The sequence below is a fragment of the Mus musculus genome, chromosome 17 (genome assembly GCF_000001635.26).
Source record: "Mus musculus strain C57BL/6J chromosome 17, GRCm38.p6 C57BL/6J".
In the NCBI taxonomy this organism is placed as follows: Eukaryota; Metazoa; Chordata; class Mammalia; order Rodentia; family Muridae; genus Mus; species Mus musculus.
This window is the reverse complement of record NC_000083.6, coordinates 34,505,672-34,521,711: the sequence shown is the minus strand read 5'-3', so window position 1 is coordinate 34,521,711 and position 16,040 is coordinate 34,505,672. Positions and strand designations below refer to the sequence as shown.

The 16,040-nt window shown below is 46.4% G+C and overlaps 1 protein-coding gene across 2 annotated transcripts; it reads left to right on the top strand.

Moving 5' to 3' along the window:
- Positions 1-2,935: 2,935 nt before the first annotated feature.
- On the top strand, positions 2,936-13,842 carry Btnl6 (butyrophilin-like 6). Of its 2 annotated transcripts, XM_030249938.1 has the most exons (10): positions 2,936-3,383; positions 4,349-4,444; positions 6,011-6,361; positions 7,149-7,430; positions 7,543-7,737; positions 7,945-7,965; positions 8,048-8,074; positions 9,724-9,750; positions 12,797-12,823; positions 13,173-13,842. In XM_030249938.1, exons 2-10 carry the CDS (start codon positions 4,360-4,362, stop codon positions 13,775-13,777), a joined length of 1,620 nt encoding a protein of 539 aa, XP_030105798.1. In that variant the 5' UTR covers positions 2,936-3,383; positions 4,349-4,359; the 3' UTR covers positions 13,778-13,842. The 2 variants fall into 2 exon arrangements, with proteins under 2 accessions (XP_030105798.1, NP_109672.1); NM_030747.1 differs by lacking the exon at positions 2,936-3,383 and having other exon boundaries at positions 4,360-4,444; positions 13,173-13,777.
- Positions 13,843-16,040: the final 2,198 nt, after the last annotated feature.

The window sequence follows — 16,040 nt, the reverse complement described above, 5'->3', positions numbered from 1 at the left end:
TCATGGCATCCAGCTAAGGTCTGAAGATGTCCTAGTTTGTCTGTGGACCTCCACACCAAGAACCAAGTTGCAAATTCAATAAGTCATTTTGTTTCAGAAGGTCAATTATGAAGCACCTAGAAAATTTCAATTATAAGAATATATTCTCTGGGTTCTGTCATGTCCCAGTTGATAACTTTTTTGTTTCTATTGTGGGTTCTGTTTGTCTCCCCATCCCAAAGATTGGTTTTGATGTACCCAAGACTTAAGTTTCTCAATAAAGGAAATAATCTCTCTCTCTCTCTCTCTCTCTCTCTATATATATATATATATATATATATTAAAAATGATGCTAGCTAATGGCCAGTGAGCTTGGCTGAAGAGGCAGGGCTTCCAGTTTTCTTGCAGGGAGGCTAACAGAGGCAGGACAAGACAAAAGATTTGCATTGCATGGGGGGTAGGTTGTGGAGGAGCCATCAGTCATGTGAGATCTCAAGAAGAATGGCCATTGGCCACTTCTCCAATTGGACCTGGGGTAGCAGGTGAGATATTAGAAACATAATTAAGCTGAGGGCAGATTTAGGGGGCTGAACAAGGAGAAGGTAACTGAGCAACTGAAGGTGAGGGCAGATTTAGGGGCTGAGCTGGGAGTGAAGCCAAGGAAGTATTAGAAGTACCAGGCAATTGAGTCAATAAGGCAGGCTGACAATAAGCTAGTGTGTGTGTGTGTGTGTGTGTGTGTGTGTGTGTGTGTGTGTGTGTGTGTGTGTTTCATCTGCAGAGCTGAGGAAACCTGGGTGGGCCTGGTAGTGCAGTCCACACAGAGCTTAAAGCTGGGTAGCAAAATCCCCACTCTACAGATTGTTCTACTTCAAACTGAGCAAAACTCCTCCAGAGGTGTGCTCCATTTTTGCCTGTTACTTAATTCCATATGTCCTCAAATTGACTACCAAGAATCACATCTGATACCAGTTTGCCAGAGTTACCCACGTACCATATTCATTGTTGCCTCTTTATGCTGAAAGTCATAGTGATCAAAAGTCATCAGCAAAAGAGCACTTGAGTGAAGCCTTTTACTGATTTCAATGCAAAAAATTCCTTATGGGGCTGGAGAGAGCTCTTAGTGGGTCATAGTGCTTGGTTTTCTATCTTTCTTTCTTTTTCTTTTTTAAAAGATTTATTTACTATATTTACACGAGTATACTGTAACTGTGTTTATACACACCAGAAGAGGGTATCAGATCCTATTACAGATGGTTGTAAGCCACCATGTGGTTTCTGGAAATTGAACTCAGGACATTTGGAAGAGCAGTCAGTGCTCTTAACCTCTGAGCCATCTCTCCAGCCTGTGCTTGCTGCTCTTTCAGTGGACCCTGGTTCCTTTCCCAGCACCCACATAACTGTGCACAAGTACCCATATTTCTACTTCACCTGCTCCTAACCTCCTATTGAGTCTGTGAGCACCAGGCACACATGAGATGCACATAAGGACATGGAGACCAAACATTGAACAATAGTGAATTTCTGAAGAGGATCCTTCATCTGTTATTGGGTGTATAGGGTGGGCACATGTGTGAGTACAGTCAAGTGGGAACCAGTGTGCCCTGTCTTGGCTCACACGTGGAGTTTACAGGATGGTGGTCAGGTCTGTTCTCATCCTCATGTGGGTCCACGATCAAACTCAGGTTGTCAGGCTTGCTGGCTAATGTCTTTATGTACTTAATCATGATGTCGCCATTTGGTTTGCTGCTGATGTTTCCCTCTTTCTTTTCTTCTTTCTTCCATTCCTTCCTTCCTTCCTTCCTTCCTTCCTTCCTTCCTTCCTTCTTTCCTTCCTCCCTTTCTTTCATTTCCCTTTTTCTTTTTTCTTTTTGAGTAAAGAGCTCACTAGAGAGGTGGCCTGGAACTGGATGCATAGACCAAGCTGACTAAAACAGAGATCCTCGGTTCCACCATTGCTGTTATTAAAGATGTGTGCTGTGTTTCTCAGGATTCAGAGTTTGAGACAGGGTTCATATAGCTCAGGCTGACCTTGAACTCACTATGTAGCTAAGGACGGCTTGAGTTCCTGATCCTCCTGCTTCTACCTTCTGAGAAGTTATGGTTATGGTTATGGTTAGTGTTGCTATGGTTAGGGTGAGGGTTATGGTTAGTTTTAGGGTTATGGTGATGGTTAGTGTTAGGATTTAAAGGATTCGTGTTAGGGTTAGCGTTAGGGGTAGAGTTCTTTGGGTTCGAGTTATGATTATGGTTAGGATCATTAGGTTTTGGGTTATTGATATAATTAGTGTACACAGTCAAGGTCATGTTTTTATAAGAGGAATCATCTCTGGCTTCTTTAGTAACATCTATTGTCAATGCAGCTGGCTGTGACTTTGATGCCCTGTGAGAAGACACAATGCACATCTTATACAGGTTTCTTCAGCGTCTTCTAAGGCTCTCTGACCTCCTGGTCATTGCCTTTGCCTGTCATCCCCTTTGGGAGGCATAGGCTGGGACTCAGGAGGAGATAAGGTTTGTTATCATCCAGGCACATGGAGTCCAAGGTCACTTGCAGGTTCCTGCTGAGTCTGTGATCTGGGTGCTGGTTTTGGTCTGTGCTGGGGATGGGGCAGGGATTGTGGTAGAAACTCCATGTTTCAGGAAAATATACCTTCCCCTCATCTTAGTAGTTACTGGAGCTAGATCTAAGCTCATGACACCATCTCTGTTTGGAGATGTGACATGAGTTGATATAACTCTGTTGTGTGCAGACATGAGCTGCTCCTGATGCTTAAAATGGATTCAATAAAGTTGTGTTGTCTTTTTTTGGATCATCTTTTAACATTCTATAAAGTGTAGGTCTGAGAAGTCCCTCCATTGGACAGGGTGTCTAGTGGTGGGAGTAGGGGCGTGGTTGGGGTGGTGAGGTGAACCTTCACCTCTTCCTGACAGAACATCACATTCAGAAGGAACATACGCCCAGGTCACATTACTGTAGCTTTCAGTTTCTGTGGCTGAAACTCTAATTGCTTTGTTGGCTCAAAGGGCACTGCTTGAATAGGCAGTGACTCTGTTCCTGTTCCTGCCATCTTCTCTGCTGCTGTCTCTGTTGTCCTCATGATGGTGGACACTGTGCCTGCCCTGTCTCCACAGCTGCTGTCTCTGTAGTCATCGTGGTCTCTGGAGAGGCTGTGACAACTTGAGTCAGGGTGCACTTCTTGTCTGCTGCCCTAGAAACCATGATCCTGGACCTGAGGCAACCTAAGGCTGGCACTGAGGCGAGCAGAGCTTAGAGCTGTGAGAGCCCCCTTGGAGAGGGGATGAGGTGTGAGAGGAGGATTTGGCGTCTGCTGGGTCCCCTTGGCCCTGAGCTGCTCCTGATGAAGTCACAGCCTTTCAAAGCTGGGGGCAAAGAGAAGCAGGTAGGTGGGCACTGAAGACAGCTTGGGCCTGTAGAAGAAGCAGAGAGGAGATTATGCTCAGTGAGTTTCAGCAGGTCACCTCCCTGGTGTCTGAGCCTGGAGGCAGCTCATTTTCTCCCCACTCTATCTGGCCTGCTAGCTCAAGCCTGCCCTGAGTCTTTCCCTCCTCAACACTCAAGTGCCCCAGTCAGCTTGCCTGCTCTGGCCTGCTCTCTCTGGCCCTGCATGCTCTGGTCTCTCTCTTATTCCTTTCAATTTTGTGTATACTAAGCTTGGTCATTATCACAGAGACTATGAGGATACAGCTGTGCTGTGGGACATGTGTGTGTGGCACCTGCCGAGTCTGGGTGTAACCTGGAACTGTGGCGGGGCTGGTCTGGGACAGAAGCGTAGACAATCTCCAAAACCAAAAGCCAGGACAGGGATTTGTGATGGGCCTGTCAGCCTTCTTGGAGACCTCTGTGTCTCTGAAGATCCCGGTAAGGGGCTGGCCACAGTTGTGGAGCCATAGAATAAAGAGTCCAAGGTATTCCCAAGGGAGAGTCATTGGCTCGATGTCTAAGGGTCACAGGCAGTTTGTGTATAACGGGGAGTTGGAGTCATCGTGTCTACACTGGGTTCTCCTCAAAACTCTGAGAAAGGAAGGGCCTATAATTCTGGATAGAGCTTGGCTGCCCCTGAGCTGGGGCTGAGGTGGGAAGGAAAGGAATAGCTTCCTCGAAGTGACTTGCGTGTCCCTAGCTGCCCAGTCTTCTGAAGGTCTGAGAGGAGCCAGAGCCTGGCTGTTTGTCAGTGTTGGGTAGTATGGAGCCTTCACCCTGTGAGCATGGATGTGTTTTGGTCCTGTGGGCTGATCTCCTGCCCTGAGCAATGCTGTCTCTGAGGAGGGGTCCAAGATCTGGGTGGATTTGGCCTCTTAACTCCTCCCCAGGTTATTGATCTGCCTCTCCTGTTTTTCTCTTCAGTTCTGCTGGACATGGAAAATCACCGCAAGCCATCTCTGCTCTTCCATGTCTCCTGCCTGTTCGTCCTTATACAGCTGCTTAGCTGGGTGACCACAAGTGAGTCTGTCCTGGTCTGTCTTCCCATGTCTCCCTACAGTGGGTTTGAGCTGCCAGGTTCTCTGTAGGTCAGATGTGCAAGAGACCCACATAAATCTGGTCTCCAGAATTTTTTCCAGCTTTCCATTTACAGTGTGTGAGTAATAAAAATATCAGAGAAGAATGCCTGCATCAGCCTTTGATAGGCTGACATGAATATCATGAGTCCTTGGCCAGCTGGAGCTCCATAGGCAGACCCTACCTGGGGAGCATAGTTGGGATAGCCTGGGACTGACAGTGTGCCTGGGGTGTGAGGAGCTCTGGAGGCCAGTGCTGGCTGCAGCAGAATTACTCAGGGAGAGAGAGGCAGGAGCTGTACTGGGGAGAACTGAGTTGGGAGCAGCCCTGGGGGCTTGATGATCCCTGGAGGGAAAAGCAGAGTCAGGACTGAGCCTTGAGCAGAGCAGGGACAGGATTTGACTCCATGTTAGGGTCATAGAGGTGGGGTTGGGTGACAGCAGACAGGTGTCCTGGTCTGTCCAGTGGCAGCAGTGTGCTAGATACAAATGGAACAGTATAGAGTGATAAGGAACTCCTGGGGCCACAGTGCCTGTGTCAAAGTCCTCCATTTTAGAGGGCCAAGGGTTCCCAGAGTGAGGCAGACGATCTTCCTTCTTTATCAAGAAGTTATCGGGCACCTGGAATCAGGTGGCTTTTTCAGAGAAGTATCCTTTGGCTCTATATACTTTATTTCATGTGTATGGGCATTTTCCCTGAATGTATGTCCGTGTAACAAACACCTGTATTCCTGATGGCCTCAGAATCCAGAAGGGAGTTTCAGGTAGTCATGAACTATCCTGTGGGTGCTGGGAATTGAACCTGCATCCTCTAGAGGAATCTCTTGTATATTGATTGCTCAGCCATCTCTTTAGCCTCAGCTCTATCTTTTAATATTCAAATTATTCAGAGGACAAAGTGTTTGGCTGATAATGGGATTTAGGATTGGGTGTTGGAACTTCCCTGGGTCTTGTACTCGACCAGTCAGTGACACCCGAGTCAACCCAGGTGTGGCCATATAAACAATTGTGTGAGCATCCGTAGTGATCTTTATAAAGTTATGACTTTTTTGTTGTTGTTGTTGTTGTTTTTTCGAGACAGGGTTTCTCTGTGTAGCCCTAGCTGTCCTGGCACTCACTTTGTAGACCAGGCTGGCCTCATACTCAGAAATCTGACTGCCTCTGCCTCTCAAGTGCTGGGATTAAAGGCGTGTGCCACCACCGCTGGGTTAAATTTATGATCTTGAACCCAGCCAAACATACTGAGGCTAGAGCTCTCAGTGAAGATTCAGTTCCCTGAAATGCATCTGGTGACCAGGGAAATGCAAACTGGAGAAAAAATACACAAAGGATTCCTCATGGAAGGGTCTGTTTTCAGGGACACAGGCAGAAGAGATTTTTGTGTTTTGTTTTACATCACTTATGGGGTGCACTGCTAGGTCCAAAGGTAACTTGTATATTAGTTTCAGAGTTTGTTCTCTGCATCCTCCTGTGTCTCTCCAGCCTCTCATTGCTACATCTGTGTCCACAGAGGAGTTCCAGGTCTTTGGTCCTTCAGACCCCATTGTGGCTGCACCAGGTGGGGAAGCCATCCTTCCCTGCTCCGTGATTCCAGCCATGAATGTGGAGAACATGGAGGAGTTGAGGTGGTTCCGCAGCAGATTCTCAGCAGCAGTACTTGTCTATCGGGACCAAGAGGAACAGAAAAGAGAGCAGTTGCCTGAGTATTCACAGCGCACCTCTCTGGTGAAGGAGCAGTTCCATCAAGGCACAGCTGCTGTGAGGATCCTAAATGTCCAGGCACCAGATAGTGGGATATACATCTGCCACTTCAAACAGGGAGTGTTCTATGAAGAGGCCATCTTGGAACTGAAGGTGGCAGGTTGGTTAACTGATCCCTGTTCTAAAAACTTTAGGTGACCTGTGTGTGGGAGGAAACTGAGGGTTCATGTCTCTCAGCCCCTTATTTTCTTCTGTTTTGAGAGAAGTTCTCATGTTTGCCAGACTGTCCTTTAGCTTGCTGTGCAGTGCTGGCCTCACAGGGGTGCTCTCATCTCTCATTTTTATCTCTACTCATTTTGAGATGAGATGAAAAATAGGTAGTGAATTCCTACATGGATGATTCAAGTCAAATTCTATAGGTGGATCCCCTAAAATGTTCTGTGTCTAGTTCTGTGGGTTAGGGATCCTGTCAGTGTTATGAAAATACCAGCAGTTGGAATGTATAGTTTAGAGGGGTCAGCAGAAAAGTCACTGAGTGTTAGTGAGCAGTCAGTGAGAAATGGCGGTCAATACTAAAGGCAAGTGATGGAGGGGAGGAAGGAAGGATGCTTAAGGTCTGTCTTCCCTGAGAGGAGAGCTGGGTGTGGGCCTGTCAGGAGGGTCAGGGTATTGGACAGATGGAGTGCTGGTTCCCACCTCAGGCTCCCGTGTTCAACTTCCTTCAGGTCCCTCAGGATCTTGTGGTTGACACAGGAGTGGTCAGTTCCCCACAGTGTGCTCTCCCATCTTTCCTGTCAGGCAATTGGGGCTCAACATAGTCCCAATGCAGGAATGCCTTTCCCCTTCAATTCCCATCTGTCCTGTGAAGGGGTCCCATGAGTCACATAGTTGCTCCTGGGGTCCCTCAACTTAAAGTGGCTTCTAGGGTGTTCACATCTGTTCTGCAGCAATGGGCTCTGTCCCTGAAGTGTACATCAAAGGTCCAGAAGACGGTGGAGTATGTGTTGTGTGCATTACTTCAGGGTGGTACCCAGAGCCTCAGGTGCATTGGAAAGACTCCAGAGGAGAGAAACTCACAGCATCCTTGGAGATCCACAGTGAAGATGCTCAAGGACTGTTCAGAACGGAGACCTCGCTGGTGGTGAGAGACAGCTCTGTGAGGAACGTCACCTGCTCCACCTTCAATCCCATCTTGGGTCAGGAGAAAGCCATGGCCATGTTCCTCCCAGGTGAGTGCTGTCCCTCACTCCTTCAGAGCCCGGGTTGTGGTGGTTTTCCTGGAGTGTGCTGGACTGTTTCTCCTCAGGTTCACCCATTACTGTCTCTCTGCCTGGGCGACAGAGCCCTTCTTTCCCAAGGTCTCTCCCTGGAAGCCAGCATTTTTTGTGACCCTGACCATGATGGGACTTCTAGTCTTAGGGACAAGCTATCTTTTCAGAAGGGAACGTTCTGCAAGGCTGATCGTGCAGGAGCTAACGGGGAATCTTCAACGTGTGGAGGATAATAAGGCAGAGGAGGATACTGTGAGGACTATTGGTAAGTCACCATAGCAGTGAAGGACAGGTTCAGAGTCCCGAGGAGGGTCCAGTGTTCTGGGATCAGAGTAGGTGGAAAACAAAATCCAGAGAGGACAACTGGAGTCCTTTAGGTCAGGTGGCCTGTAGTTCAGAGAATCAGGAACCCAAACTGTGATTCCTTTCTTCCTCTCAAGTGTACAGACTCCCTCTGCTCCCTGTTTTTCAGATGCACTCATGGTGGAGCTTGGTGAGTCCTGCTTTTCCTCCTGAGCCCTTTGATCCCCTTAGGATTCCAGTAGCTCTCTTGACTCCTGTGTGTTGCTTTTCAGCTCAAAGGAAGGCAGCTTACAGGGCAGGTGAGTGACTTCCCCAGTGTCCCATGGTTCCATGTGTGTCATTTTCCTTGATTCTAGGCAGAGTGTGTACTCTTTTGGGGACAGAAATGGAATTTACTGGAAGGTAGAAGCCTGGTGTTTAGGATCCTTCTGATCTCTGCTCAGAACTCTTGGATTTGTCCTCTGCCCTGGGTGGTAATCCAACCACTTCCTTACACTTTATTTTATATAGGAAAGTGTTTACTTGACTCACACTCCCAGTCCCTGTTCACAGCAAGTTAGGGCAGGAATTCAAACAGATAAGAACCTGGATGCAGGAGCTGCATCAAGGAGCTGGCTCCCTTAGGGTCCAGTTGCTCTTGACTTCTGTCTGCACCTGGGATCAGACTGCAGTGTTAACATTTCTGCAAAGAAAGTGTTTTAGTTAGGTTTCTATTGCTGTATGAAACTAATGCATTTTGGGGAGGGAATGGTTTATTTGTTGTACACATTTTCAAATCGCAATATATTAATGGGGAAAACCAGGGCAGAAACTCAAGGTAGGGACCTAGAGTAGGGACCTAGATCAGGAACTGAAGCAGAGACCACAGAGGAAGGCTGCTTCCCTGTTTGCTCCCAATGGCTTTCTCAATTGTCTTGATGGCCCACTCCTGGACCACCTGTGTAGGTGTGGAACCGTCCACAGTGGGCAGGCCCCTTCTTCATCAACCCGTCAAGAAAACCCTGCTGCCTTGCCTTCAGCTAGTCTATAGGAGCCATTTTCTCAGTTGAAGCTCCTTCCTGTCAGATGACTTTAGCTTTTGAAAATTGACAACATCTAACCAGCAAAAGAGGTCACAGATGCAGGAGTATGACCTGCACCCGTTCCTCAGTCATCTTCCAGGGCTCTGCTCCCTTAGCATCTGAAGGTGTTGATCAAGGTGATGGGTAGAGACTTGGGTTGCTTCCCTCAGTGGGAAGGAGATGGGAATGTTCGTGCTCCTGGTATAAGTGTACCTGGCTTTGGAGTTGTTTCAGTTGAGGTACACTGGGTGCTTCTCTCACGAATTCACTTCATATCCACACTTATTATACACATTCTATTCTTCAGCACACCTCCAAATACACCTTCTAAGAAAAGAGCTGATGCTTGGTTTGTTAACAGTGAAGCTGAATAATTATCCAATTGTAGTGTGATTACTACTCCTATTATTATTTTCCTTTTTGAAGTAGATGCAGCTTTTTTCAGCCAAAGCCACACAGAAGGGCTGGAGATATGGCTAAGTGGTTAATAGCACTGGCACTGTGTGAACATCCAGAGGGCCTGAGTTCAAGTTCCAGCAATCACATGGTGGCTCACAACCATCTGTAATGGGATCTGATGTCCTCTTCTGGTATGCAGGTGTACATACAAAAAGAACACTCATACATGTAAAATAAACACATTTTAAAAAATGATTTCAAAAAAGCCATACAGATCAGTGGGTAGTGGGGGGAACTTACCCTACAATGCCATCTTTTTCATCTGCAGTTCTGGGAATTTCCCTTAATACTCTGGTGCCTCTGCATCTTGTAGAGGCCAGCTCCTCTTTCCTCCTAGGCAAAGCCTCACTTTTAGAATGGATGGAGGAAGGTCAGCTTTGAGTGGGGCTATTCTGATTGGGTTCTCACCAGAGTGTGTTCATTTTCAGCCTGGAGGAAGGCCCAGCTGTATGCAGGTATGTGACTCCTATAGACTGCCCCCTTCTGGGCAGAGCACTGTCTCAGCTAGAATTTCTCCTGCTGGGATGAAACTTAAGACCCAAGAATTTCCTCAAGGAGGAAAGTGTTTACTTGACTCACACTCCCAGTCCCTGTTCACAGCAAGTTAGAGCAGGAATTCAAATAGATAAGAACCTGGATGCAGGAGCTGCATCAAAGGCCGTGCAGGATGCTGCTTGGCAGATTGCTTCCAGTGATTTGCTCAGTTTCTTTTCTCCTATATCCTACAACCACCTGCCAAGGAATGACAGTGCCCACATGGGCTGGGTCCTCCCACATCAATCATCAGTCAAGAAAATGTCCCACAGACTTGCCTACAGGCTGTTGCTATGGAAGCATTTTCCATATTCAGGTTCCTTGTTCCCAGATGACCCTGTCTTGTGTCAAGATGACATAAAAGCCAGTAGTAGGAAGTAGTTGTCATCCTCTTGAGCTGTGACTACCCAATGGAGACCTGCACAGGACAGGGCCCATTAGGAGACAAGAGCCACAAAGGTTTCCTTTTCTCTTCCCAAGATTCTTTCTTTGCCTCCCTGTCTCTGTCTCTGTCCGTGTCTGTCTGTCTGTCTGTCTGTCTCCTTGTATTGTTGTGTGCATGTTGGCATGAGTGTAGACATCAGAGGGCAGCCTGTAGAAGTCATGCTTAGTCTCGCTCAGCACAAGCACCATTACTTGTCATGTCCTCTCAGTCACCCTCTCTGTGATTTATACACTGTTAATGGCGGCTTGAGGAAGGTCTTCTGATCATGTCCTTCCCCAAGTGATTCTGCAGACATTATTGGCTATCGGTCAGAGAGATTTTTTTCCCTCAATTGTTGTGGTTGCTCATACATAGCTGGCATTTTTGTGAGGAACTCTAATTGAGGTCATTGTTTCCACAAACTGTACTGGGGTGGAGTCTTCCCTTTGGTCTGCCCTTGGCATGCTGTCGGTGTGACTAGACATTTGTTCATCTCCCCAGCAGGAGTGTGTGCAACCGTGGTTGTTGTGTTTCCCTGAGATCTCTTTCTTCAGCTTCTGTCATCCTCTTCTCTCTCAGTTTCTATTCCTTCTGCCCCAGGATGAGTTAAACGTTCTGTTGTCCCTGTCACTGCAGCAGCCTCCATAGAAGACTGCAGTGATTCCTCTTGAGACTCACAGAATACATTCTGGGTTTGTCTACTGTCAGAGTAAGCATGGCCCAGTCTGCAGCCATCTTGATCAGTAAACAGCTTGTAGGTGCAGGGTTAGTGGGGAGTTCAGCTGCTTGCAGAGACTGTGGAGGAGGCCATGATGTCCTTGTGAATCAGAAGTGCTGCTTACAGAAGATTCCAGAAGTCAGCCTAGGAGGTTTGGGAATCAGGTCTCCCTAAGATCATCTTTGTCTCTGTGTCCTCCTTAAAGTTGGGGTTTCTGTGCTTTTGTCTCAGTTATGGGTTCCTTTTCTTTATTGACCTTTGGTCTATTGGTGTTCTCTGTCTGTCTGTCTGTCTGTCTGTCTGTCTGTCTGTCTGTCTGTCTGTCTCTGTCTGTCTGTCTCTCTCACACACACACTCTCCCTCTTTCTCCACCTACCCCTCCCTTTCTCTCTCCTTCTTTCTCTCAAATACTCTCTCTCACCCTTTTCTCTGTCTCTTTTTCTATGCGCATGCACAAACACACACAGTCTCCGTCTCCTCTCTGCTTGACATTTGGTCCCTGTTGGTTCTTTCTTCTGAGACCACAGGTACTTAGGGATTGGGCGTTTAGACCTTGAGCTCTCATTTTGGGGACCAGTGCCTCCAGGATGTTTAGGGTCTTGCTGAGGTATGAATGATCCACTTGAAACCACGTTCAACTTCCTGTGATGGTTGTATTAGGGAAACCCACATGCGAGTTAGAATTGCTCATAGGCATTATCTCTCTTTTACCTACCTGTCTATCTATCTATCTATCTATCTATCTATCTATCTATCTATCCATCCCTCTATCCATCCATCCATCTATCTTTCTATTTATCGATCGATCGATCGATCGATCGATCGATCCATCCATCCATCCATCCATCCATCCATCCATCCATCCATCCATCTGTTTATTTATACTGTGAATGAGTGTTTTTCATGAATGTGTGTCTGTGTGCCACCTGTATGCCTAGTGCCCTTCATGTTCAGGGGAGTGTGTAAGTCTCCCAGAACTGCAGTTACAGATGGTCATGAGCATCCATGAGAGTGCTGGGAACTGAAGCCATGTCTTCTGCAAGAGCTCCAAGTGGTCTTGGACTTTTGTTTGCTTGTTTTTCTGTAAAATCAAGCACTCAGCTTTCCAGGCCCTGTACTGTAGAGCACCACCCATGCTGCTGCTTTCTCAGACAGGGTCTTCCCATGTGGCTCAGGCTTCTTTCTAATTACTCATTCAGCTTAGGTTGCTCTCAAACTCACAGGCCTCCTGCTTCATCTCCATCCCTCCCTCCCATTCTTGGAAAAGTTCTGATTAAAGGATGTGTAGCTTCCAGGATGCTTGTGTCTGGGACCTGACAAGGCACAGTGAGAGGATGCTTCTCTGCCTTTAGTAGGGATGGGTGTTAGGCCTCACTCTTCAAGTCCTTATTGGAGGTCTACAGCAGATGTTTATGTGTATGTGTGTTTTTATGTGTATCTGTGTGCCTTTTAGGTCCCTTTGTTTATGTGAGTGTGTATGTATGTATGTGGATATGTGTGTTTTTATGTGTATCTCACCTTCCTTCTGCGTGTGTTTATGTGTGTGTTTTATGTCTGTGTGTATGTCTGTCTCAGTTTATGTGTGTATTCATGTGTGTATATATGTGTGTTGTCATGTGTATTGTATCTCTCTTTCTCTGTGTATGTGTGTGTGTTTATGTGTATATCTCTTGCCTTCTGTGTGTGTGACAAGCATATTGTCACCACAACTCCCCACTACTTCCACTTCAGAACCCCAGAAAGTCCGTGTTTCTGAAGACATTTTCTGACCACCAGATGGGTATAGTCTCTGAAATCCCTCACATGATCTGTATTTCTCTTGTAGATTGGCGCAAGGAACAATTCCAGGCCTGTGAGTGACTCTGTGTTCCTTAGGGACACTCCTCCTGTGCTTCCCATGGCTCTGGTCTCTCCTCTTCTCTGTGGTGACTCAGATATTGATGGCTTTAGTGGTGTGGATGGCAGAGGTGACAGTTACTAAGCTGGTCTCCTTCTCAAGTGCCTTGCTATCTTGTTACCTCTAGGTTGGGTTTTCTTTCCTCCTTCTGCTTGCAAGACCTGGGTTTGAGCCACAAGGCTCTTATGTGAGGAACTTAAACCCCTAGAAGAAACCTAAGAGGTTTTGAGATGGATGTGGAGGCAGCTGTAGCCTTTTCTGGGTACTGGACAGGACCACTTGTGATTGGTAACTCTCTCTACAGGGACTTTCACTCTGGATCCAGCCTCTGCCCACACCAACCTTGCCATCTCCCAGGATAGGCTGACTGTGACCCGGAAGGATTTCACTAGGTGCTTGGAGGACCTCTCCTGTGTGTTAGGCATCAGAGGCATCTCTTCTGGAAGATATTACTGGGAGGTGAAGCTAACAAACATAGAAGGCAGCAAATGGATTCTGGGTGTCTGTAGGGAAGGTGTGGTCAGGAAAAACTTTTATTTTGAGACTCCTCGTAAGGGGTTTTGGACTGTGGGGCAGTCTAGTAAGGGACATTGGGCCTATATTGACTCTGGGAGGACTTCATTATCTGTCAGGCAAGCTCCGAAGAGTGTGGGGGTGTTTGTGGACTACACTGAAGGTGACATCTCCTTCTATAACATGAGTGACATGTCCCACATGTTCTCCTTCCCTAAGGCTTCCTTCTCTGGGACTCTTTTTCCATACTTCAGGCTTAGGAGTGGAAATGTTTCAATGATTATCAACTCCATGGAATGTGCGTCTGAGAGTAGTGAGGGAGAAGAGGGAAGGAGAGGAAGGAAAAGAAGTAGAAGGGGAGGAAGGGGAGGAGGGGGAAGAATGGGAAGAAGTTAGTTTTGCTTCCTTTGGAGGAGTCTCTGAGTCCTGCAGGGGGGGGCCTGGTTCCAGGCTCTTGTGTTGTGGACTCTATCCCAGGGGAAGACTCTCCATTCCTCCAGCATGCCAGGAACTCTCTGTTCCCATAGTCTGGACCACTGCCTAAGTTGTCAGTGTGAATCCTTGTAGTAGTGTAGAAGCCACAGGCCAAAGCCCCCATGGGTCCTGGAAGGGCCTGGAGCCTTGACCCCCTGCTCTTCAGTCTGACTCTGAGACTGTGGCTGTGGCTGTGGCTGTGGCTGTGGCTGTGGTGGCAGTGAGGTCATGCTTTGTGTCAGCTGGTGTAAAACAGGCTGCTTTGAGCTCTGGGAAGGCATTTTCCTCCTGGTGGTAAATATAATTTTAATAGTTTCTTTTTGTTTGTTTGTTTGTTTTTGCCATTTGGCATGAAACAGACCAAGGTCTGAGTGGACATTGTTTAATTTGTTCATCTGGCCATGGGCACCTAGGGTCTATTCTATGTCTTGGCTCTTATGACCAGTGTTGTGGTGAGTATGGGGCAAGAGATGTGTGACACATGACTTCCTGACTTCTACATTTGTTATGGTGATGAGATTGCTGGATCCTAGATAGGTCCTCCAAGTGGACCTTCTCAGTGGACAATGACCTGTCTGTCCATCCATCTCTTTGAACCTGCATTATCATCATATCAGATCTGTCTTTGATTCTTACATAAATTCTTTGATTTTTATATGTGAGCCTCTCTCTCTTACAGAATTACACATATAACTACAAAAATTAAATCATATTTTATAAAGGTTGGCCTCATGTATTTTAACTTTTCATTGTGTAGCTGTCTATTATCTATCTATCTATCTATCTATCTATCTATCTATCTATCTTTTAAAGAGAAGATCTCAGATAATCCAGGCTGGTGTGGAACTCTCTTTGTAGATAAGTGTCATGGTTTGAATAAAAACATCCCTCATACATAGAAGTGTTTGGATTGTTGGTCTCCAGTTGGTTGTAGTGTTGGGGTAGGTTTGGGACACATGTCCTTAATGAAGTGTGTCACTGGGGTGGGATTTGATGCTTCAAAGCATGGCATCACTTCCAGCCTGCTCTCTCTGTTCCTGCTTGTGCTTGAGGCCTAAGCTCTCAGCTTCCTGCTGCTCTAGGTACTGGGTTTCAGCTCTATCATTCTGGAATCCTGGGTGCAATCCTCAGTCTGTAAAACAAAACAAGAACAGGCAAAATAGACAGCTTTAGCAACTTAAATAATTTTTCATTTAATATATTCAGAATTTATCAATATTTTTTTTCTCCCAGTGAGAATTGAAAAATCAACTATGACTCAAATTGGATTAAACTGTTTTTGTGTGCCCTGTGAATATTTCTATTTAATGTAATTTTATATTAAATGCTTATATTTCATTTAAAATATCAAATAGTACTTTGTGGTGAGTAAAAATTGTGAGAATCTCAATTTTCTGTATCTATTAATAAAGTTTTATAGGAACATAGTGGTATTCTCTTATTTGTATAGTCTGTATGACTTATGAATTAGTTAGGGTTTTACTGCTGTGAACAGACACCATGATCAAGGCAAGTCTTATAAAGGACACCATTTAATTGGGGCTACTTACAGGTTCAGAGATTCAGTCAATTACCATCAAGGCAGGAACATGGCTGTATCCAGGCAGGCATGGGGCAGGAGGAGCAGAGAGTTCTACATCTTCATCTGAAGGCTGCTAGTGGAAGACTGGTTTCAGGCAGCTTGGGTGAGGGTATTAAAGCTCATACCCACAGTGACATACCTACTTCAACAAGGCCACACCCCCCAAATAATGTCTCTCCCTGGGCCAAGCAAATACAAACTATCACAGCTGCCTGTCTTGGGTCCAACAAGACAGAACTGAACTGTTGTGATAAAATATAAGTGGACATGAAAGTGTATTTGTAGTGGTATAGAGAAATTCAACTGGCTGTTACAAAATAATTATTTTATTTCATAATTCTAGTGACCATTTTAAAGTTAAAAAAATGGTGTTTTGGAAAAGTTGGTTTCACGGCTGTATGGAGAAAGGTAAGGCCAACATCTGACCCCAGCATCACCTCATGTGGACATCACTGCCTCCTAATTCAGATCTCAGGCTGACCAAGGTTTCCCTGCTTCCCTGCTGCATTGTGGGTAGCTGTGAGGGAGGGGACTGCAGAATGAAGGAAGAATAGAGGGTGAGGTGGAGGTGTGGAAAGGCGTGGGGCTGGGATTCTTGGACCA